Here is a 22,987-nt window from a genome sequence, read left to right on the forward strand (position 1 = left end):
CGCAAAATTGTGTATTTGCATCATGATATTAAGAAAAGTTAGGTCAAAACTGAATGGACCACTAGACAAGGTACAAATTTCAGCATTCAGACACATGATTCTTCACCAAAATTTCACGTTAAACACTATGCGCACAACGAAAATTACCGAAATTAACTCCTTCCGAAGATATTTAATGATTCTTGGTGCGTGAATTGAAACCACCCGCTCATGAAAACTCAATGCTCCGCGTGATTCACATCGCGCGCTAAACGTTATCATGAACGTCTCTGCGATAAAAAAATCTGGCAACCTCAATCTTGACGCTTTGGCTCAGCTATAGCAAATTATTTATAGTGTGAAAAACACATGGTGAGGAAGGAACATTGCTCGATCAAAAAGCTTGCTGAAACCGTTGTTGTGCGCGATTTGACTCACGTAGAGCTTTGAGTTTCTTGTGAGCGGGCATTCCAAATTCCTCGTTACCAATGTGAAATAAAAATGTTAATATCTGAGTTAGGAGTTGCTTTCAGTAATTTTCGTTGCGCGAATCGTGTTCTACGTGAAATTCTGGTTAAGATACATGTATTAGAGTGCTTAAATTCGTACCTTGTCTAGTGGTCCATTCTACGATCGAAATAACATAAGAAAATCTTAGTTTAACACGAAATTCTCATGGGAACGGGGAACGAGTGGAATAGCCAAAACAAGTTGGGTAGTGAGGCGATGACCGGGCATTTCTATGCTTCGCTCCAGCATGGTGAGGGGGGGGGGGCAATGGATCCCAACTTTTTTTTCAAATGGATCGACCCCTTTTGGGATACCTCGTTCAAAAGAGCATAAAAAATAAAACTTTTCGGGCAATACAGGAGTCAATATCTCAAACCGTTTCGAAATGGCGGCAGGTAAAGATCAAAATGGCCGAAAATTGGCACCTCGGTTTTTTGTCGATAGATGTTCCTGACACTTGGTACAGTGGACTCTCGATAATTCGAAAACCTCGTTAATTCGAAGGAGAGTATGTTCCCCTTGAAAATCTCTCGATAATTCGAAGAAAATCAATGTATTTTTCTCCCCTCGTTATTTCGAAATTTTTAAGCTGGCGCGGCCCTCTATAATTCGGAATTGCGACGAAAACTCTCTGTAATTCGAAGTGTTGGAAGTAAATGTGGTCCTCCCTCTATAATTCGAAATAAGACGGTACATTCCCTCCACGATTCGAAGTCAACAGTTCATGTACCTGGGTTGTCTGAAAGAGCTGATAGGATTGTCAACATGTAAACAAGTCCCGTGAGTCTCCCCGCGAAAGGCTTGATGAGCTGATCAGTAAGCAGCTGATTAAATATAAATAATTAATAATAACTTAGTGTAATTTTTACTTCCGCAAAGAAATAAACTGATATTTTTGGCGTAAATCCGTCCATTTGCCCCTCTATATTCGAACCTCTCTAATTCGAAATTTCTTCACATGGAATCTCTTGAATTCGAACTCTCTTTATTTTGAAACCTCGCTAATTCGAATAAAAAGCCGATTCCCTGCATTTTCGGGCTATCGAGAGTCCACTGTATCGGATGTATTTTTACAGTAGAAAAACGAATTTTATATTAAATTTATAAGAAAACCAAGAGTTCCAGAATGGCCGCCAGTTAAATTTTAAAAAGGCCAAAATTTTTTTTTTTTTTTTTTTTTTTTTGGAAATCTAACTTCATACATGTTAACCTTATGCTAAAATACCCCTAAATCCCAAGATTCAGGCAAATCCATCAGCAAAAAACCGAGGTGACAATTTTTGACCATTTTGAACTTTAACCGGCGGTCATTTTGAAAATGTTTAAAAAAAAAAAAAAAAAAAAAAATCCAACGTCAAATTCGTTTTTGTTTGTGTCAAAGTACCCCTGCATACCGATTTTTGAGCAAATCCATTGACAAACAACCGGCGTCAATTTCGGCCATCTTGAACTTTAATCGGCCGCCATTTTGAAACGTTTGAGATATTGACTTACGGTTGGCGCGAAAAGTTTTTTAGTTCCATGCTTTTTCCGACGAAATATCACAAATAGGGTCTTCCCATTTGAAATAAAAAGTTGAGGGTCTGGAGGTCAGTTGGCCTCTCAAGGGGGCCTCCCTGAAAATGTTAGGGGGCCAACAAGTAGCTCTTTTTGATCTAAGAACATCCCCCAAGTTTCCAATACTTACCTCAATTAGGTAAAAAGTTATAGGGGGGGGGGGGGGTGGAGGGGACTTTTGGATCACTGTGTATATGCCAGACCTCCCAATATTTCTATAATAGAATGGACAGTCATGAATTCAATAAAAAAGAGATAATTGCCCATAAGTAACACATTAAGAATGAACAGCATGAATTCGATTTTGATTCTATAAAAGTCTAATGCCAGGAAAACAATACCAATGTCCGGTCTAACATGAACTATACAGCTTAAAAGAGAGCTAAGTTATTGATTCTGCAACTGAATTCAATCAATTTGAGGACTATTACATACAGGAAGAGACAGAGTAGCATCTAATTATCTCATCAAGATTACTGCGATCGCAGTCCGTCCTCCTCTGTGTATTTCTTAGAAACTAATTATTAGTATCTAACATTTCGTGCCCTGATGAGGGAGGCAATGAGCCTTCAAAACGTTGGGGATGTAAATATTCAGCGAATGAATAGTTTTAAATTTAAAAAAAGGTTATGTTTCTCATAGAAAACTTCTTCCATAATGTATAAGGTCTACGCATAATATTCGACCGGAAAAACCTACAAATATATAGAAAGTACGAAACTACTTCCAATAGAGCAGAAAGGATGTCCAAAGGAGCTAAAGGTTACCTAGACCAACTCCTAATATACATAACTATCATCGAGGACTGCAGGAAGAAGAAGAGGAACCTATTGATAACATGGCTAGATTACCAAAGAGCCTTCGAAAGTATGCCCCACAGCTGCATCGTCCGTGCCCTGGAACTCATGGGAGTGCACCCAAATATAGTAAACGCCCGTAAGAACATTATGGAGAATTGGTCAACAGTCATCCAACTAAGAGGAAAAACAAATAGAATTATCACCTCAGAAATCAAAATCAGACAAAAAATCTATGAAGAGGACAGGTTCTCCCTCTTCCTATTCTGCGTTGGTTTCAAACCTCTCTCTCACATTGAGACAGGCCATAAACAATCAATACACCTTCCTCATATGGATGATCTGAAATTGTTCAGAAGCAGTGATGGGAAACTACAAAAACAATTTGTGTTGATGAGAGAATTCAGGGACGAAATGGGTATGAAATTTTGCCTATATAAAAGTGCCAAGGTAACCTTCAAGAAAGGGGGATACATTCACGGAGAAAACATGGTCCGATGGAATGGAAAAGATGTCCGCACCGGTATTTGACAGTTAGACCCAGGTGAAACATATGAATTCCTAGGAATGGAAGAAAATATAGGCATCCAACTTAAGACAATAAATGAAAAAGTAAAAAAAGGAGAGGATATACGATGAGTAAGAGCAGTACTACAGACAGAGCTAAAAACAAGATAACAGCAATTAGAGCACTAGCTGATTCGGACTACAGTTTGGATTTGCAATTCTAGATTGGAAAATGAAAGGAATAAAAGCATTAGACAAAAAAGCAAGGACATACATACATAGGGTGTTCAAAAAGTGATGCGTTTCCGTTTATTGAACGAAATTGATGGCTGTTTTCACAGCTATCGATTTGCGGTTAGCGTGAGACGGAGTAAATACCTACAGGGTGTTCGAAAAGTCCCCTCCCCCCTCTAACTTTTGACCTAATTGAGGTAGAGATTTGAAACTTGGAGGGTGTTCCTAGATCAATGGGAGCTACTTTAAGACCCCCTCAAAATTTTGGGGGGCCCCCCTTGGGGGAGATTACGGACCCCAACTTTTAATTTTCAAATAGGAAGACCCCTTTGAGATACCTCGTTCGAAAGAGCATAAAAAAAGAAAATTTTTCGCGCAAACCCGAAGTCATTATCTCAAACCGTTTCAAAATGGCGGCCGGTCAAAGTTCCAAATGGCCGAAAATTGGCACCTGTGCTATTTGCACATGGATTTGCTTGAAACTCGGTATCTGGGGGTATTTTGGCACGAGAAAAACGAATTTGACGTTAGATTTTCAAAAAAAACCCTAATTTTTCAAAATGGCCGCCGGTTTAGGCTCAAAGTGGCCGAAAATTAAACGGATTAAACTGAAATTTCACATTTTTTGATTTGAACCAAAACCAGTTTTTTAAATCGTTCGTCTTTTTCCGCATCCAACGAGTGGTCGTATAAGCTGGGGAACCGAACGGTTCCGGAGTTATGATCGATTGAAGTTTCCGCTCAACGCGCGCCGACCGATTTTTGCGCGCAAAAAAGTCGGATTTGACTGTTATTAAATCAGATTTAATGTTCAAACTGAGCAAAATGCATTATTAGGGACTCTTGAGGGTCGCTGAGTCCAGAAATTACAGATACTTCCAAAAAATTCACGTTTTTAAAATTACAGCTCCGTACAGGACCACTGAGCGGCCGGTTGGCGCTCAGTGGGCCTCTAAAATAGCGCTACGGAGCTGTAATTTTAAAAACGTGAATTTTTTGGAAGTATCTGTAATTTCTGGACTCAGCGACCCTCAAGAGTCCCTAATAATGCATTTTGCTCAGTTTGAACATTAAATCTGATTTAATAACAGTCAAATCCGATTTGACAAACTCGATTTTTTTTGCCAATGGATTCCCCTGAAATTCGGTATCTGGGGGTATTTTGACCCGAGAATAACGAATTTGACGTTAGATTTTTAAACAAACCCTAATTTTTCAAAATGGCCGCCGATTAAAGTTCAAAATGGTCAACAACTGGCAACCTCGACTTTTTGCCGATAGATTCGCCTGAAACTCGGTGAAATAACGTCGAATTCGTTTGTCTCCCACCCAGATACCCTCAAACACCGAGTTTCAGGCGAATCTATCGGCAAAAAGTCGAGGTTGCCAATTGTTGACCATTTTGAACTTTAATCGGCGGCCATTTTGAAAAATTAGGGTTTGTTTAAAAATCTAACGTCGAATTCGTTATTCTCGAGTCAAAATACCCCCAGATACCGAATTTCAGGTGAATCCATTGGCAAAAAGAATCGAGTTTGTCAAATTTTCGGCTACTTTGAGCCTAAACCGGCGGCCATTGTGAAAAATTAGGATTTTTTTGAAAATCTAACGTCAAATTCGTTTTTCTCGTGCCAAAATATCCCCAAATACCGAGTTTCAAGCAAATCCATGTGCAAATAGCACAGGTGCCAATTTTCGGCCATTTGGAACTTTGACCGGCCGCCATTTTGAAACGGTTTAAGATAATGACTTCGGGTTTGCGCGAAAAATTTTCTTTTTTTATGCTCTTTCGAACGAGGTATCACGAAGGGGGTCTTCCTATTTGAAAATTAAAAGTTAGGGTCCGTAACCCCCCAAAGGAGGGCCCCCAAAATTTTGAGGGGGTCAAAAAGTAGCTCCCTTTGATCTAGGAACCCCCTCCAAGTTCCAAATCTCTACCTCAATTAGGTCAAAAGTTAGAGGGGGGGAGGGGACTTTTCGAACACTCTGTATAAAACAAGACCAAGAACAGCTCTGTAGGTAAAAAATTGACTCAGTGACAGGGTTTTGAAAGTGATATGTCGAGGAAGACCTTCCAGGATTTAGAGCGACAAATATGTTTGTCAAGAAAAAAATAGTTAATTGAGAATTGAGTGTTTTATTTGAAAAAAACTTACTAAATGTTACGGAAATTGACGAACTTCAAGCTTCTTCATCGGATGACACGGCTGACTCAACATTCGGCTGTTTTTCGAAGTATTTTCCACCACTTTGAATACAAAGCTTCAATCGCTCTGCCCACTGCACAAGGATCATCCATTCGAAGTCTTCTTGATGGAGGGTTATGAAGAATTTTTGAACAGCCGTTTTGATATTGGCCATGGAATAGCTCTTTCCTGAGTTAAAGAAATTTTTGAGAGGCACACGGTTTGATTCCACGGCCGATATCAAAACCGCTGTTCAAAAATTCTTCGTAACCCTCCATCAAGAAGACTTCGAAAAGACGATCCTTGTGCAGTGGGCAGAGCGATTGAAGCTTTGTATTCAAAGTGGTGGAAAATACTTCGAAAAACAGCCGAATGTTGAGTCAGCCGTGTCATCCGATGAAGAAGCTTGAAGTTCGTCAATTTCCGTAACATTTAGTAAGTTTTTTTCAAATAAAACACTCAATTCTCAATTAACTATTTTTTTCTTGACAAACATATTTGTCGCTCTAAATCCTGGGAGGTCTTCCTCGACATATCACTTTCAAAACCCTGTCACTGAGTCAATTTTTTACCTACAGAGCTGTTCTTGGTCTTATTTTATAGGTATTTACTCTGTCTTTAATCACACATAAACCGCCAATTGATAGCTGTGGAAACAGCCATCAATTTCGCTCATAAAACGGAAACGTGCATCACCTTTTGAACATCCTATGTACTTGACAATGCATACAATGTACCATCCATCCGCAGATGCCGAAAGGTTATGCAAGAACAGAAAATTAAGAGGCCGAAAATCCAGACAAAAAGAATCAAGGTACAAATCTTCAATCATCAATGTGAAGTACTATCTACAAGAAAAAAATTTAAAAAAAAAAAATTGAGTGCCTCCAAGGGCAAAAATCTTACATTCAAAAATTTTGTTGAGCGAAATATCTAATCTAAACTCAAATTGCCAGTTACGGCCCTCTCCCCAAAAATATCGTCGGTTTTTACATATCTTGAAGCGTAAAGTCACAAACGGGCCAATGACGACGTGATGTCATTCATCTATTATCTATTTATCACCAAAATCCGGTTTCTAATCTAACAGACCTCGCACATAAACTATTCAAACAATTAAATGAAAAACTAATGTAAAATCATTTACGCAAAAATTTTGAAAGCAATCAATGTCCAGACATAAAATACATATAAAAATAATCAAGTTTGAGATGAAAATTCATTGTTTGGAACCAAAAGGTAAATTCAATGCAGTTAGAGGCTGGATTTGAAAGTTATTGTATTACGGGGGTTATGAGGTAAATGAAAATTGTTACACTGCAAAGGAATGATTACAAATAAATGAGCTCTAATATAAAATTAGATCGTAATAGTGTCCAAGAGCTTACAGTCCCAAGCTTTTAAATTGTTTGGATGCTTTAAATTCCTGAAAGCTATTGTTTTCCTGAGTCAAAATGCGGTCATAACCTAGCACTGAAATATGTGAACAACATGAAGACAATAGATTGATAACCAGCTGACATACTGCAAAAAAAGTGAAATTTCTAGCAACACGACTGAATCACTTATGAGGTCAATCTTACAAAACTTAATCAATTTTTCGATTGGGTCAAAGCTTTTCTTTCACAACTATACTAAACTCGATAAATCATGCTAAAACTGAACGCAAATCTAGAGCAATCTCTATGCGAATGCAAAGATATTTTCATGTTTCTTCATGCCGAAAGGGGAGTCAAAAAAAGAAGGAACTTGTGGCAGCAAATTGGTTTATTTAATTATACACCCAATTAATTTTTGCAGTTGACAGAATCAACACAAGCATGTAATTTAAAAAAAAAAAATGTATTGCAGTGGCGTACCTGTAAAATATAGTCATTGAAAAAATATTAAGTATAAATTATGAAAACTCGTACACAGCGACTCAGGTTCATGACCACATGTCATTCTGTGACGCTCTTTTTTGACCAATTTTTCAATAACATCAAGTCATAAGCCCATAATTAAAATGTAGACCTTTCCTATGCTTCGTTGTTCTAACAAATAATAGTTTCAGAACAGCATGCATCTGATTTCGTGACACCAAAAAACAAAAATTGAAAGTCATTATTGGAAATTAGTAATAAATTTGGCTTTCAGACTCTTTCATTTTTGCTTTATCACACAGCGTTTCAATTTTCTTGCATCTATACATAGCTATAGCCCACTACCTTCAATCAGTACACTGGAAGATCACAACTCAGCTGAACTAATGACTTTAACGCCAAAACAGTGAGCGTCACCAGAGTGACATTAACGGTAGTTCTTCTGCTTCGAAGTCTCATTTCCATTCAAACTCGTAAAGATATTGCGATGCATGACATTTTGTCCTATAACATTGAGCTCCAAGATAATAGAAAATTAGTCTTCAGCTTGGTATGGTCAAATCACTTTTCCACTTTTTTCCAAGACCATTATCTCATCTCCCATTAGCTGAAATCCACCCTCAGACGACGTTCCTAAAAGTTCTCTGAAAAGGCAGAACTGCTGACTTTAAACTCATTTCATTACAGAATTACCTCAATAATTTTAAACTAGAAAAAAAAACCCTAAAAAAAATAATTGCTTCGAGAGGTCACACTGAAGTCTCGTGAAATATTTTTCTTGATGTTTCACCGTGTTCTACTCCCTCCATCTATCAGGATAAATATATTTAAGCTCAAATCTAGTTTGGCAGACGAATACGCACAAATCTGTTTTTTTAAACATAGTTCGGCGCCCAAATGAAGGTCGGCGTGCGGTGAGCGGCTACTGTCATCTTTCATAACTCTCGAACCGTTTGGTTACCCAGCAGAGTAGAACACTCGTTGATTGCGAAGAAAGACGGAAAATTTACAAAAGTAGATTTGGGTTCAGATGAAAAATGAAATCTTCGGAAATTTTTTATTCAAAGCAATTTATTCTGCTCAAAAACTGGAACAATGCAACTAAGTTGACTTAAAGATGTTATTTCAAGATTGTAGCCGTAAGAGCCTGAAAGTATGCAGTGTTTGACGATTTTTGGTCTAAACCGGACCTCAATATCTTTTTTTGTCCGAAAGATATTGAGGTGCATAGGTTTTGACTTCCAGTCCTTCATCCCCCAAAAAGAGGGTCTGAAAATTTGGGAAGAGAGGCCCTCAAATTTTGGTAATCAATGAATGAAGTTTGAAGAAAGACGGGGGGGGGGGGGGGGGGCGTAAAGGTTGTTTTTGCACAATGCTCTTTCAATCTGTTACAAGTTGGTCTTATCTATTTCTTACTAATGATATAATTTCTACTTCCTCGCTCCCCACACGGGTAGAGTCATCAAAGAAAATAAGAAGAAAAAATTTTGAAATTTCATCATTCATCGTCGTTTTAAGGTGCCTGGAGTCAAAATAAACATACTTGAAAAGATGTGTGTCCGTCCGTCCCCCAAATCTGTGTACAGCCAGATCTCAGAATTTATTGTTTCAATTTCATTCAAAATTTACATGGGAAATCATATCTATGGTCTTCTTGTGCTCGGCAAGTGATTTTGGGGTGCGCCAAAATTTGGGGGGGGGGGGGCTAGGGGCAAAACATGATTTTTATTTAATTCACACGGAGAGCTCACTTTGCCAGTCCTTTCAAAGGAAGTAAAGTGTCAGGGTTAGTGTAAGATCTATCCATATAGGTCAGTCATTGCGCAGATTTCCCCGCTCGGGATCGCCCCTGTCCATTGACTCATGACGTCAGTATTGCTGCCGCAAAAACCAAAAAGCACAGATAAAATGCTTTTCTTATGGGAGAGAGCAAATTTGTCTTAATAGATCGTTTCAATTTCTGACCATGAAACAATTTGAAACTTAATGAATGTAAAAAAAAAGAAAAGAAAAAAAAAGAAAAGAAAAAAAAAAGAAAAGAAAAAAAAAGAAAAGAAAAAAAAAAAGAAAAGAAAAAAAAAAAGAAAAGAAAAAAAAAGAAAAGAAAAAAAAGAAAAGAAAAAAAAAGAAAAGAAAAAAAAAGAAAAGAAAAAAAAAGAAAAGAAAAAAAAGAAAAGAAAAAAAGAACGTTGGGCATTAGCTCTCAGAGCTTCGATTTCGTCAATAGTCAATTTTTATATTTTTAAATGATTTTTGAAGTTGACCATGTTGGGCAGTCGGTGGATTGTACGAGGGTCATCCAAAAAGTAAGTTTCCCTACCTTGTATCTTCCGAACGAAAAGAGATAAATCAAATCGGTAAAGAGGCACATATAAGGCATACTCTAAGCTTTAAAACAAGCTCAAGTTTTTGAAAATCGGTCAAGGGGTTCGCGAGTAAACTTAATTTTACTGAGACAACCTCCTGTCGCCGCGTGCCCACCTCCGGGGTCAGGATGCGCGGAGAGTCGATTATAGAAGACTCGGGTTATCGCCTCTACACATCACATCAACAAGAAATTTTAATGTTTTCATTGAGTAGGCCTTACCTTACTCTTTGACATAGTCTCCACATCTTCTTTGACATTTTTGGTATCATTACAGCAGCTTCTTCATGCCTTCCGCGTAGAAGCTTTCGCCTTGACTCTGAAACCAGTCATTGACAGCGATCTGTACCTCTGAATCGGTTGAAAATCGCTTCCATCGTGGAAGTTTTTCCGCTCGGGAACAAATGAAAGTCACATGAAGCTAAAGTACGAAAGTTTGAAGGATTGGGGGAAAATTTCCCTACGCAAAGCAACTGATTTGGGAGTGCAGATCGCTGTCAATGACTAGTTTCGGAGCCAAGACGAGATCTTCTACGCGGAGGGCGTCAAGAAGCTGCTGTAATGATACCAAAAATGTCAAAGAAGATGTGGAGACTACGTCAAAAAGTAAGGTAACTACTACTAACTACTAGTAAGGTAGTTACTCAATGAAAACTTTAACATTTCTTGTTGATGTGATGTATAGAGGCGATAACCCGAGTCTTCTATAATCGACTCTCCGCGCATCCTGATCCCGGAGGTGGGCACGCGGCGACAGGAGGTTGTCTCAGTAAAATTAAGTTTACTCGCGAACTCCTTGACCGATTTTCAAAAACTTGAGCTTGTTTTAAAGCTTAGAGTATGCCTAATATGTGCCTCTTTACCGATTTGATTTATCTCTTTTCGTTCGGAAGATACAAGGTAGGGAAACTTACTTTTTGGATGACCCTCGTATGTCTACGGTCGGCCATTGCTACTTTAGAGGTTATGTCCCTGTTTCAGCTATGATTATCCTTAATGATGTTGTGTAATCAAAAATTCAATTTCAATTAGTCTCTCTCTATTTGTTTAATGGTCTCTGTTTCCTTTCACACTAGATAAAACACTTGCAAAGTCTGGTGAAATCGAACCTCAAGAGTAGGCGGGAAGGTCATATGGCCGAATGTAAACAAGCCATCGAATGCCCGACATCGTCAACTTCAAAAATCTTTAAAAAATATAGAAACGCAAATTCGGCTAAATCTAAGCCCTGAGCGGTAATCTCTAAACGTCCTTTTCGCCTCTCAGGAAGTTTCAAACGATTAAAGAAAGAAAAGACGATTCATCTACTTGGAGGCTTATCAAAAACATGGTTTCAAAGTGTGGTAGTTTCGTAGCATAAGTTTAACAAGTCATGCTCAATAATTACTTGTGAATGCTCGGGGCGGTTTAACAGTTTTTTTTTTGTTTTTTTGTTTTGTTTTTTGCATAACAAATGGAGGAATACAACGGTAAAATTGAGTGAAGCAGTTCAATCACAGGTTTTGTTCAAAATGGGAGCCGTTTACAGCAACGCATGCGTTGCAGCTTTTCAAGAGAGACGTTGTCGTCGCTTTTCTGCACATACTCACTGTTAAGTGTTGATACGAAGCAACAATCCGATTCTGCAGCGTTTCTACGTTGGGAATGGGCTCTGAATAAACGAATTGTTTCAAATTTCCCCACACAAAAAAATCTAATGGAGTAAGGTCAGGAGACCTGGGTCCTGGGTGGCCAAAGCACGAGGTGCAAATCGTTAGCAACGTTTGCGCGGCCTATCCACCTCCCAGGGTAATAGGTGTTTGACCAACGCCGCACGTTCGAACTCCTATGTGCTGGGCACCCATCTAACTGATAAATCATACGAGTTCGCCTGTGCAAATCAAGATCTTCCAAATACACGGTAGTTCATTGCTCAAGAAATCAAGACAGTTTGGTCCGTCTAAGCGATTTGGTAGAAAATGAGGGCCGAACAGCTTAATGTCCAATATTCCAAGCCATACATTCAAGAGAAAATCGTGTTGGAAGTGGTGTTCGCGGACAGAATGAGGATTATCGTGGGCCCAAATGTGATGATTCCTTTGGTTGAATATTCCCACCCTGGTAAATGTCGCCTCGTCTGTCCAAAATACTCTTCGTGGAAACAAGGGATGCTCCGCAGATTTTGTTAAGAACCAGTTGCGGAACTCAACCCGCCGTGGAAGATCGCCCGGCAGCAAGTTCTGGACGCGCTGTAAATGATAAGGGTGACGCCCATCAGCCCTCAGGGTTTCATGCACAGTTGACTTTGGAATTTTTAAAATCGCTGCAGCTCGGCGAGTACTTGTTTGAGGATCGTTATCGAAATGCTCCAGAATTGTTGCAGTGCGATTTACATCGTAGAGGGGAGCGAAAATCCTGTCTCCGCGTGTACGTAAAAATAGAGATCCCAATGAATAGAGAGGTTTGCAAAAAACAAAACAAAAAAACAAAACAAAAAAACAAAAAAAAAAACTGTTAAATCGCCCCGAGCATTCACAAGTAATTATTGAGCATGACTTGTTAAACTTATGCTACGAAACTACCACACTTTGAAACCATGTTTTTGATAAGCCTCCAAGTATGATTTTTCGGTGGATAGGTATTTGACATCAAAAATATTGCCGCCTAACAGCGATTTTCGTAAAATGATGCTCGGACCAGTCCCAAGCCTGGAAAAAGTGTGAGGGAAAGGTCAAGAGCCGTCTCAATGGCTTCGAGATTTTCGAAGCCCCTTGCTGTGTAGGCAATTTTTCAATCCTTGCAGTAAAAATTGCCTACACAGCAAGGAGCATCGAAAATCTTAAAATTTTTCAAAGTTCTTTTGCGTCGAAATGACGCGTTTCTGGAAAATTTTGTGCAGTGCTTTCATCTCTTAATTTTTTACGCTCTTTCACGTGCCGTAATCCGTTTTTCGAAATATCATATACCAAAAAAGTTATCGCAATTCTCAAATTCGGGAACGCTTGTGACGTCATTTTTCGAAGACGTACGTCCTTGAAAACACAAAAAATGGATAGCGCGCTAAAAAATACCCCCCAAATCAAAGTTTCAGCCACCTACGGAAAAATGACTAGGAGCTATATTAATTTGAACGAAAAAAAATGGCAACTTTGGAAGCGCATAGCTCACGTATGAAACGTTTCCGGGCATATGTGTATAGGAAAAAAAGTCTTATTTTGAGCCGAAAAAGCGATCCTGAAAGTTAAGTACGTTATCTTCCGCATACCCTGTATAATAATTAGCCTTCTCCAAAGCATTGTTTACCAGCTTTTTAGCTTTCCCGCCAATGATGCTGATGTCATGCGCAGAAGATTCTCATTTCGGTTTTGAGAATGAATAACCTCTAGATCTTGGGTTAGTGGCCTGGTATCCTGGCGTGAACCCAGCCACCAGGGTATAAGTCGTAGCTGCAGACAGAATGTAAGCATCATGGCGTCCCACTTGTAACTCGTCGTTCCTTCTTCATCATCTCCCACTTCACCATGATGTTTTTCAAGGCAAGAGGGAAATGTATGTGAAGAAGAGGTGGAAGGCAAAAAGAAATGACAATATGAAAAAACAGCACAGCCTGATGATAAAACACGCAATTTCGGGAGCGTTAAAGTTGTAGCAGCAGAGAAGATAGGGTAAGGGTGGCAGGATAGCAGGAAGCCACTAGCGGGTGCTGGAAGTGAAAGGGAGAGGTGGCACCACACAGTAGTTCCGTTTTTGGCAGAAGTGCGCTAAACTCCGGTTTAGGCACGCAAAACGTTGCATATCTCAAGGACCGCACATAGAGTCTCTTTCTTCTTTTATAAGCTTATGATCGGAATGACTTAATGAGCGCCATATTGAAGAGTCACTAGATTGGAAGGGGTAAATTCTCCTTTAGGAAACTGCGAGATTTTTAAAGAGGAAATACTTATATTAGTGTATTTTCCGAAGGAAATACACTATTGCGTTCTCCCCTGATGTCAGACCTGGACCAAAGACCATGTAATGAGCATCGATCATGGGTCGTAGATTACGAATATGCATGCCGTTTGAATTCATGTTTATATATTTATATGTATATATATATATCTGCTTATTTATGTATGTATTTCCGACTCATCGTGGTTTTTCCGATTTTTGCTTGGTTATATTTCCCTCATTTTAAAAAATTTCCGGGTGAAACTTTTTGCGATGTAAAGTAGAGGAACAGGACTACCATTCTGCGAAAAAAAAACGGAGATCGAAGTATTACATTTCGAATGGTGGGGGCGAGAAGTGGGGGGAGGTTCAATTTTGTGGGCGCGATAACTCGTGCAAATTAAAAGCTTTCCCCCCGAAATTTTTACAGAAGGAAGATCTTACTTAGTTCTAGGCTGGTATTGAATTTGAGCGAAATCGGTTGAGCCGTTTAAAAATGGCGAGCTTTGAAAGTTTTAGGCGGGGGGGGGGGGATGTGCGTCAAAAGAGGAGGGAAGCCGCACAGTGGGTTACGACCTGAAAATTAGTGGACAAGACAGTAATGTTGTCGCACAGTGGGTCACGAACTGAAAATTGGTGGACAAGACGGCAATGTTGTCACACAGTGGGTCACGAACTGAAAATTGGTGGATAAGACGGCAATGTTGTCACACAGTGGGTTATGGAGATTCATCCATCGTCATTCAAGCTTGCCACAGCGTTTGTTGACATTTTTTCATATCACACATTACATGAGGATTGTTTTTGCCATCTGACGACATGAAGTCCTTATTCGAATAATCAATGCCTCCAACAGTGTAAACGTAAATCCAACCCCCAAAGATTGATAACTCCCCGCCCCTCCCTTCGGAAAATACACTCTTCCCGCGGTGGACGCGCGGGTCACTTAAAAGACAGAACAACTGATGCCGGACACTCAAACTAAAAAACGCACGCGAAGCGCGTGTCCTGGGGGGCTTGGGAGGCGAAGCCCCCCCCAAAAACCGGCGCGGAGCGAAGCGGAGCGCCGGTTTTTTTCAAAGGTTCTAGCTTCTGCGAATTTTTTATGACCAAACTAAACCGATTCATTGGTGCATTCCACGCACATGCACACCAGTGCATTTAGAAGGAATTAAAGATTTGAGCATTCAAAATTTGTCTGGGTTAGCTTACGAACCGTACTGTCGCTTGCGATAGAGAGGAAATTTTGAGCAGCAGCAAGGGAGAGATAATTCAGCTCTGAAGTCTCAATGTTTAAAACATAGAATGTTCAGCAACCACGTAAGTTTACAAAATCATGATTAAGTTTACCTCCTCTACCTTAAAATACTGTGGATACTTATTAACAAAATGAGACGGAGGGATAGGAGTTTTTAGATCATCTTTACTTCAGAAGATTGCCATGGCGGTCAGATATAGCAAAACTACCCAAACTGCTGTAGAGGTAATTTTTATAAATCCTGTATTAGTGGGGCGGCTAGGCATAACAATCTTGAATTTCTGGAAGCGTGAGACTTTCAGGGTATCATCTTTATGAAGGCTCAATTTCGCAAATGAGCCCAAGATTCTAAGGCCCTAGGGAGCCAGGGGGGAGGGAGGGGCAGGAGGCCCAATTTGCTTCTTTTGGGCGATTTTCTGTGTTGGATTACATTATCGGTCAGAAAGTGGTAAACTTCCAGAATAATGTTTAGGAGAACCTACTGATGACAATTACGTAAATTTTGGTCAAATTTTACATTTCAACGTCGTTCTAATGTGATTCTACTCAAAAATTCGCCAAAACGTAGCAAATTTTGGGCCCCCTGCAACCTGCTGCCTTCCTGGCTCACTTGCGAGGTTGAACCTCTTGAAGGTAAAGAATCTTGAAAGTTTCAGTCTTTCTTTCTTTCAGAAATGCTCTATTCTGGGAACTAATCCCTCTGATCCGCCCCAAAATTCACTGCACTTATTTAACTTAAGGTGTAGAAAACAATAACTTACTGGTAATATCATAAACAACAACTGCAACAGTTGAATCACGAATGTAAGATGGGATCAAACTTCTAAACCTTTCTTGACCAGCAGTATCCCACAACTGTAATCTTACCTAAAAAGCAGAAATAATTTCATATTTGTAGACGTAAATACTACAAGTTGTTTGGTATATGTGCCATTGTTTCCTTAAAACTATAGCAAAAGAGACCACTTTCCCGCCCTTCTACTGGGAACCAAAGCATTTCATTAAATTGTGGTTGAAACAAAACTTGTGAGGAAAGCCCCTACACCGGTTTTACCTTGATTCGAAGCTGTTCGGAAGATACAGAGTTGTACAGTTTACATGTAAAATTTAAACATGCTGATACATAACTAATAACTATGTTATGCAGCTCCAAGCAAATTCATTCCGACCCATTAGTTCTGAAAAACTTCCTGGTCAGTAAAAATGATATGTAAGGCCTGATCTCAACAGTGAAACTGTTACGGGAGTTTGGTGCAACTATTGCCATGACAGGTGATGAACAAAAGTTATGTTTCAACTACAAGTGCCACTTTCAAAGTCAGAAACCTCAAAACATCGAACAGTTTTTTGTATTTTGTTCACTACTGTTGTGGCTTCTGACCTTGAAAGTTTCACTGATACTTGAAACGTTTTTGTTCACTACCTCGTCCTTAAAACAGTTGCACGAAATTACCGCAAAAATTGCTCTGTCGAGACCATGCCTAATGTTAAAGTGGATTCACAGAGAAATTTTGGGTGCTCCGCCACAGCTTCGCGCTCTACAAGGGTCATCCCAAAAGTCTTGCACGTTTCCCACTCATTTCAAAAGTACTAAAGATAGGGAAAATCTGATTAGACGTGCATTTGAGGAATACTTTCAGCTTTATTTTGAGCCTCAGTTTTTACAAATCACATGAACAGGACGCTCAGGAGGTCATTTCTCCCGCGCCACTTCAAGCGCACAATTAGCCAGCATTTCTGGAACCCACCTGGCAAGATTTTTTTTTAATTAAACCATTTATGAACGATTTTATGCAAGACAGATCGAGAAGTTACAGGAAATTATTCGAGCGTTTCGTAAAGTGTCATTCGGTGATGTTCGCGGATACAGGCGTTGACTCATTGCGTCAAGTCAATATCGATCACACTTGGCCTGCCATCTGGGGCTTCATCGTGCACTTCTGTTCTTCCTTTGCAAAACAATTGGCTCAAACTCCGGAAATTTCCATAGCTCATCACATTTTCCCCGTAAACTGCTTTAAGTCTGCAAAAAATTTAACTTAGTCTACACCTTCCAAAGTCAAAAATCGAATTACAGACCGAACTTCACAGTTCTCCGGCATTAGAAGGGCCATATCTTTACAACACAATGCACATCATAAGCTTGCACAAATGCCGAAAGAACACTGATTACACTCAATATCGAGGGCCTAAAAAACAGCATGCTGAACAGGTTCACAACCTCGTAAAAAATATTGATAAGTATTTCAATGCGATTGGATCAGATCGGCCGCAATCGTCTGCACATCTTACTGCTCACGGATACCGTGCGCCTTGAGGTGACGGGAAATGCATCGAAGGCGGCGCGAGAGAAATGATCTCCAGAGCGTCCCATTTAACCGTTTTTAAAAAACTTGGGCTTAAATCAAAGCTGAAAGTGTGTCTCATATGCACATTGCACATTAAATCGGATTTCTCTTACCTTTAATACTTTTGAGATGAGAGAAAAACGCGTAAGACTTTTGGGATGAACCTCGTACGTCAAAAAGGGACTGCAACACTGCCGTAATAGCGAGAGCAGAGAGTCCTGACTAAAAATTTTGAAAACGAGCTTCCATCAAAATTCGTCTAAACAAACTTCAATGTATGTAATCACTGATGCTGGGAAAACAGCAAATTTCGTCTTCTTTGTAGAGAAACGAGACGAATGAGAAAACCGCAAGTGCCGACCAAAAAACGAAATTTAAGGTGTAAATTTCATTTTTTTTAACTTTGCTCAAAATTTAGGGACCTGAAAACGCAATGTTGAACTAATTTTGAACTTACCAAGATAACGTTGAAGCAAAGTTAAGGAAAATTGGCTCAAATCGCGGGAAAATCGTATGACCTTTAAACTGACGTATTTGGGGGTCCGAAACCCCCCTTAAAATTAGTTTGCAGTGATTTCTGTGATTCTTACTTAAAAGTGCTTACAATGTACTAAATTATACCGTTTTGTTTTTTCCCATACGATAATTTGAACCGAAGTTGTGATTGTTTGAAAATAGGTCAAATTTGAGCTGTGACCAATCATAATTGGGTCAAAAATTGAGATATTGATCTGCGGTTTGCACCAAAATTCTTAGTCTTTGATGTTCTTTCTAATGATTTACCACAAGATAGGGGTTACCATTAGAAAAAAAAAGTTGGGGGACCCCCCGCCCCCGCCGCCCCCCCCCCCCCCGAGGGAGAGACAAAAATTTTGAGCCCCCTAAAAGATGGTCCCCTTGGAGATAGAAACATTCCCAAAGTTTCGTTTTTCTATCTTTAACCGTTCAAAATTTACGAGAAGGGGGTACCGGAATTTTGGGACACCCTGTAATATTTTTTACTTGTCCAAGTAGGGCAGCATTATAACAACTAATTTGGCTTCGTTAAGAGATACGTTCATCTTTGATACATTTTTTTAAGTGTTCTAGAAAAGTTATTTTTTTTTGGAGCCTTAATAGGTTTTTCTGTTTTTATGAGTAATCAAGGATTTTTTATGTATTAAAATTTCAATATTTAAGTAATGGATCATTATTTTTTCTTTTGGATCTTGGAATCTTTTATGGTGGGAGGAGGGGGGGCAAATCACCATTTTAGATGTTTTATTGTTGTATTAAGAATTACTTAATTTTATTACTGCAAATTCAAACATACTCAGTTAATGGGTAGTAAATTAAAGCTGAGACTCATTAAAATTGCTCTCACCGCTGAGTGCTTCTCTAATACCTATGTATTAGAGCTTTCCCGCTTGTTATTTCTTCTTTAGGTGGGGACATGGTCTGCAGCCATATGAAGTCGTATTAAATTACATTAATAATACAATTACCAAAAATGCAGCGTAAAGAAATACGTTTTCAACTATCCTCTGTTAACAGCAATTTCTATCTTCCTTCGTATGTACAATACATAACATTATTCCTCGCACCCCAGCTGGCTGAATTACGCCTCTTTTCGTAGGTCAGTCACTCTTGAGATCCTGACAGGTATGGCAACGTCTGTCAGAAGTGGTGCGTCGGGGACGGCTGCCGTGATAGCGAAGAGAGCCGTAAGTGCAAAAATGAAGTTCTGAGAAAACGGGCTCAGAAGCTGCTGACCGAAACATTTTAATGAAAGAAGCCTCCGTTCTTTGTCAAATTGCCACTATTCGTCCGAAAGACTCCTAGAAATCATTTGGGGGATTAAAACTCGACCGATTTTATATTAAAGTACATGAAAAAGGTAAAATTTAGTTTCGTGTTAGGTTATTGTTAGGCAAGACAGCCATAAGTGCTATCTTCTACATGCTTTCGTGGTTGCGTTTTGGACGCAACACGAACACATTTTCAGGTTAGAAATTGGCAGAAGAGGGCGGCACTTTACTGGAAAGCACCGCTTTTATTGGCTCTCATGCACCTACGGCTGTCTTGAAAGAAACTTTGTCATTTTTTGTGCACTTACAGCTTTCTCATACGTCTCGTTTTCATTAAATTAGGATGAATTTTGCTGTTATAGCTGTCTCAGTAATTTCATCTAAAAGAGTTAAGACGAATTTTGAAGAAAACCCGATTTCGAAAATTTTACACTTGCGGCTCTCTTCGGTACTGTGAGGAGACGCCCAATTTTCCCAGACATTACAGGGGGAAATTGGCAACGTCAGGAGGAGCACCGACTTTAGGAAAAATGCTGATGTCCGCTGGGAAATGCGCATGCGCGCCGCCGGCCGACCCGAGCGTAGGGAGCTGGGCGACTTGCTCGGACGCTCGAGGAAGGCCAGTCTTCGCAACACGGTCGTCTTGTGCATGTGCTCAGGGCTCCGGTCTGCACATGCGCGTCATTGACGAACCGACACGTCAGCCGAACGACTCCGGTTCGTTCTCAACACCGTCTATATTTTTGAGTCTTTCCTCCCCCCCTTTTTGCTATTCTTTTCTGTGTCTTGTCGAGCCCTTTCATCTGATAGAATAGCCAACTCAAACAATATACCGAAATTCAGTCAAAGACAGACCTTTTCTCTCTTTATTGACTACGTCTTTCGTTTTTTGGGAGGTCAACGACTGCCCCCCCGAAAGAGCACCCACTGTTGTGTTGCGTCGTGGTCTGCACGAGATCTCTCTCCATAGAGAGACCACGGGCGACCACTGTCCGACGCAACAGTCCCCCCTGGAGTTTGGTGATGTCAGCTCGAGATATCTCTCTTTAGAGACGTCCCGTCGGCTGACGTCGCGACGCTCCAGCTACGTCCCCTATCGACCCCTAATCAGGGTCATCACATGGTTGGAGGCGCCTGTCTTTTCCCCAGGGAGAAGTCGATCAGGTACTCAGTAGGAAGAGTACTAGGAATTTAAGACACTGATTCACCAGAAGGGTCGATCATTCAGTCGTTTTGTCTCCACGTATTTTTCCTCAGCAATCTACACCATCGCGTCATCGATCATTAAATTCCTCGGAGTTTATTCGTGACCAAAAACTAAATTTTTTTTTTGCTCTAATATTTACTTGAGCTCTGGAAATTGTATTTTTTCGCTCAAAAATTTAGATTTTCCTTTTGATTCGTAAAATTTTTCTTAGAAAATATAGATTTTGTTTTCTTGACATTGTAAAATAATCTCGCAGAAGAAGCTGCAAAGATGAAGGAACAGAAATTGACTTTTCAATTCGGACAAAAAAGCATGACGGTCACAGCCAAAGAACTCCTGCCTCACATCAAATAGGAGCTACCAAGCTTGGCATTGCAAGGGAAAAAGAAAATAAATGTACTTACCTCCCTTAAACAAATCAAAACGGAAAAAACCCTGAAGTTTTTACAAGAAGAATTAGGTATCCAATTACCCTCAACAGAAAAACTGCAAGAAATTACATCGATGGAAGAAGTGGGCGACATACTCGAGGACGGATCATCAAATAACTCCAGCGAAAACGAAGAAGGAGAAGAAGACGAAAACGCCACAGCGAATATCCATAGGTTAAAACACCCAAGCAAACTCACAAAAGAGGAGCTGATTGCAGAATTGAAGAAATTCGGAGTACCGTACGTGTTTGCAAGTACAAAAGACGCAGCTAGGGCACTAGCAAGAATACAAGAAGGGACTCTGGAAGTACCGCAGACTCCAGCAGAGGAAATTTTTCAAGACACTTTCAGTAGAATCTCTAAAATAGCGTCAATGCCCGTCCATAAAACATTGCAATATGAAACACAATTACAGGATCTGAAACAGAACACTGTGCAAAATCACGATGCAATTCACGGTGATCCGCAATCACAGGAGAAACCCCTCAGTGAAATTTCTGGCCTGAGAGTCGACAGCTCGACACCAACGAATAACTTGGGAGTCAGCCACCAAAAATTTGGGAGCTATCCCAAAATCAGTAACGGGAACCACGCATGCAAAAACTCAGAAAGAACAATTTTCCTGGAAAGATCAAAGAAATTACAGCAAAACTGGCCCATCCTCTCAAAATAAAGGCTACACTGAGATACTCAACCACACACATAAGCAGGACAGAGATTATTACGCGAATTTAAGCCAAAATCATAATAACCTCCCTCAGCGCCTAGGAGATAGGCAACCCCAAATACACCAAAAAGCAGACCAATATTGGTACGATTACTCTCACCAGTCCGACCACCAGCCGACATCCGTAATGTTCCAAGATCAATTTACTACACGTGAAACTCAAGATCAGTCAGGTCGTAACACTTTCAGTCAAATGCAGCTCAAATCGAGTCACGTCAAACAAACAGCTGAAAATAATCACATGCAAAATAGATACCTCCAAAATGATCCGCGAGACCACCCTACCAACGTGTATGAAAATTTCACGCACTATCAGTCTCGTCCAGCATGGGGAAATCAGCGTGAAAACAACAACGGAAATTTTCTGATGGGTTTGCGACCTCTAAAACTAGAGATTCCAAAATTCGAAAAAAGCACAGCTATGGACTGGCTCACTAGATTTGAGATGATAATGGGTCAATACCCAGACGAAATGAAAAAACGCCAATTAATAGCATGTTTGGCGAAGGATGATAATCAATGGTTACAAAACAACATTTCAGATATTCAGGATGGTGATTGGCAAGGTATCCGGAAACTGTTTGTTTTTTACGAAGACGACAGAAAAGGACATTTTGAGGAGCAGAAAAAATTCGACGAAACGGCTCAGGGAGAAGCGGAAACAGGATTAAACTATGTGGAAAGAAAACTCAGGTTGGCCCAGAGGCTAATGCATCCCCCTCCGATCGCAGAAATAATAAAAAGCGTAATTAAAGGACTCGACGGATCATTGAAACATCTTGTATATAACAGAAATCCACAAACAATAACAGACTTACGAATGAGTGTGAAAAGAGCGCAAGATGATTGCCATATCCTGAACCCCAGTGATAGCCTGTTGAAACAGCTCAACAAGCCATCCGAAAGCATCAGCACGCAAATAAAGACCATTTTGGAAGAACAACTACGAAAACTAAATATTGAAGGAACCAAGCACGCTAATCAGGTCACGTTCGCCGATGAAAGAAAAGAAAAACAACGATGGTCCAGACGGGACGCCTACGGAGGAGAGAATACAACCCGAGAGCCACGTGATTCAAGTTTCAGGAGGAGATCCTATTCAAGGGATAGGTCGACATCAACACCTCGTTACATAGATTACAGCAGAGATAGATATTACAATAGTCGGCAGAGTCGCGAAAGATATCATAGAGACAATGACAGATATCACAGCCAGGATCGGAGATCAAGATATTACAACAGAGATTTCACCCCAACATATCGAAATCGTGACAGAAGTGCAAGCTATCACAGCCGCGAGAGAGAATCCCGACGTTATGGTAG

The 22,987-nt window shown here is 40.0% G+C and overlaps 1 protein-coding gene across 1 annotated transcript in view; it reads right to left on the reverse strand.

The window, feature by feature from the left end:
* Positions 1–22,987, reverse strand: part of Rab6 (RAS oncogene family member Rab6) — a 137,308-nt gene that overhangs the window by 75,170 nt on the left and 39,151 nt on the right. The window contains exon 3 of the mRNA XM_019057903.2: positions 15,926–16,031. Coding sequence (XP_018913448.1) covers positions 15,926–16,031 — 106 coding nt within the window. The remainder of the gene's footprint in view (positions 1–15,925; positions 16,032–22,987) is intronic.

The sequence above is a fragment of the Bemisia tabaci genome, chromosome 2 (genome assembly GCF_918797505.1).
Source record: "Bemisia tabaci chromosome 2, PGI_BMITA_v3".
In the NCBI taxonomy this organism is placed as follows: domain Eukaryota; kingdom Metazoa; phylum Arthropoda; class Insecta; order Hemiptera; family Aleyrodidae; genus Bemisia; species Bemisia tabaci.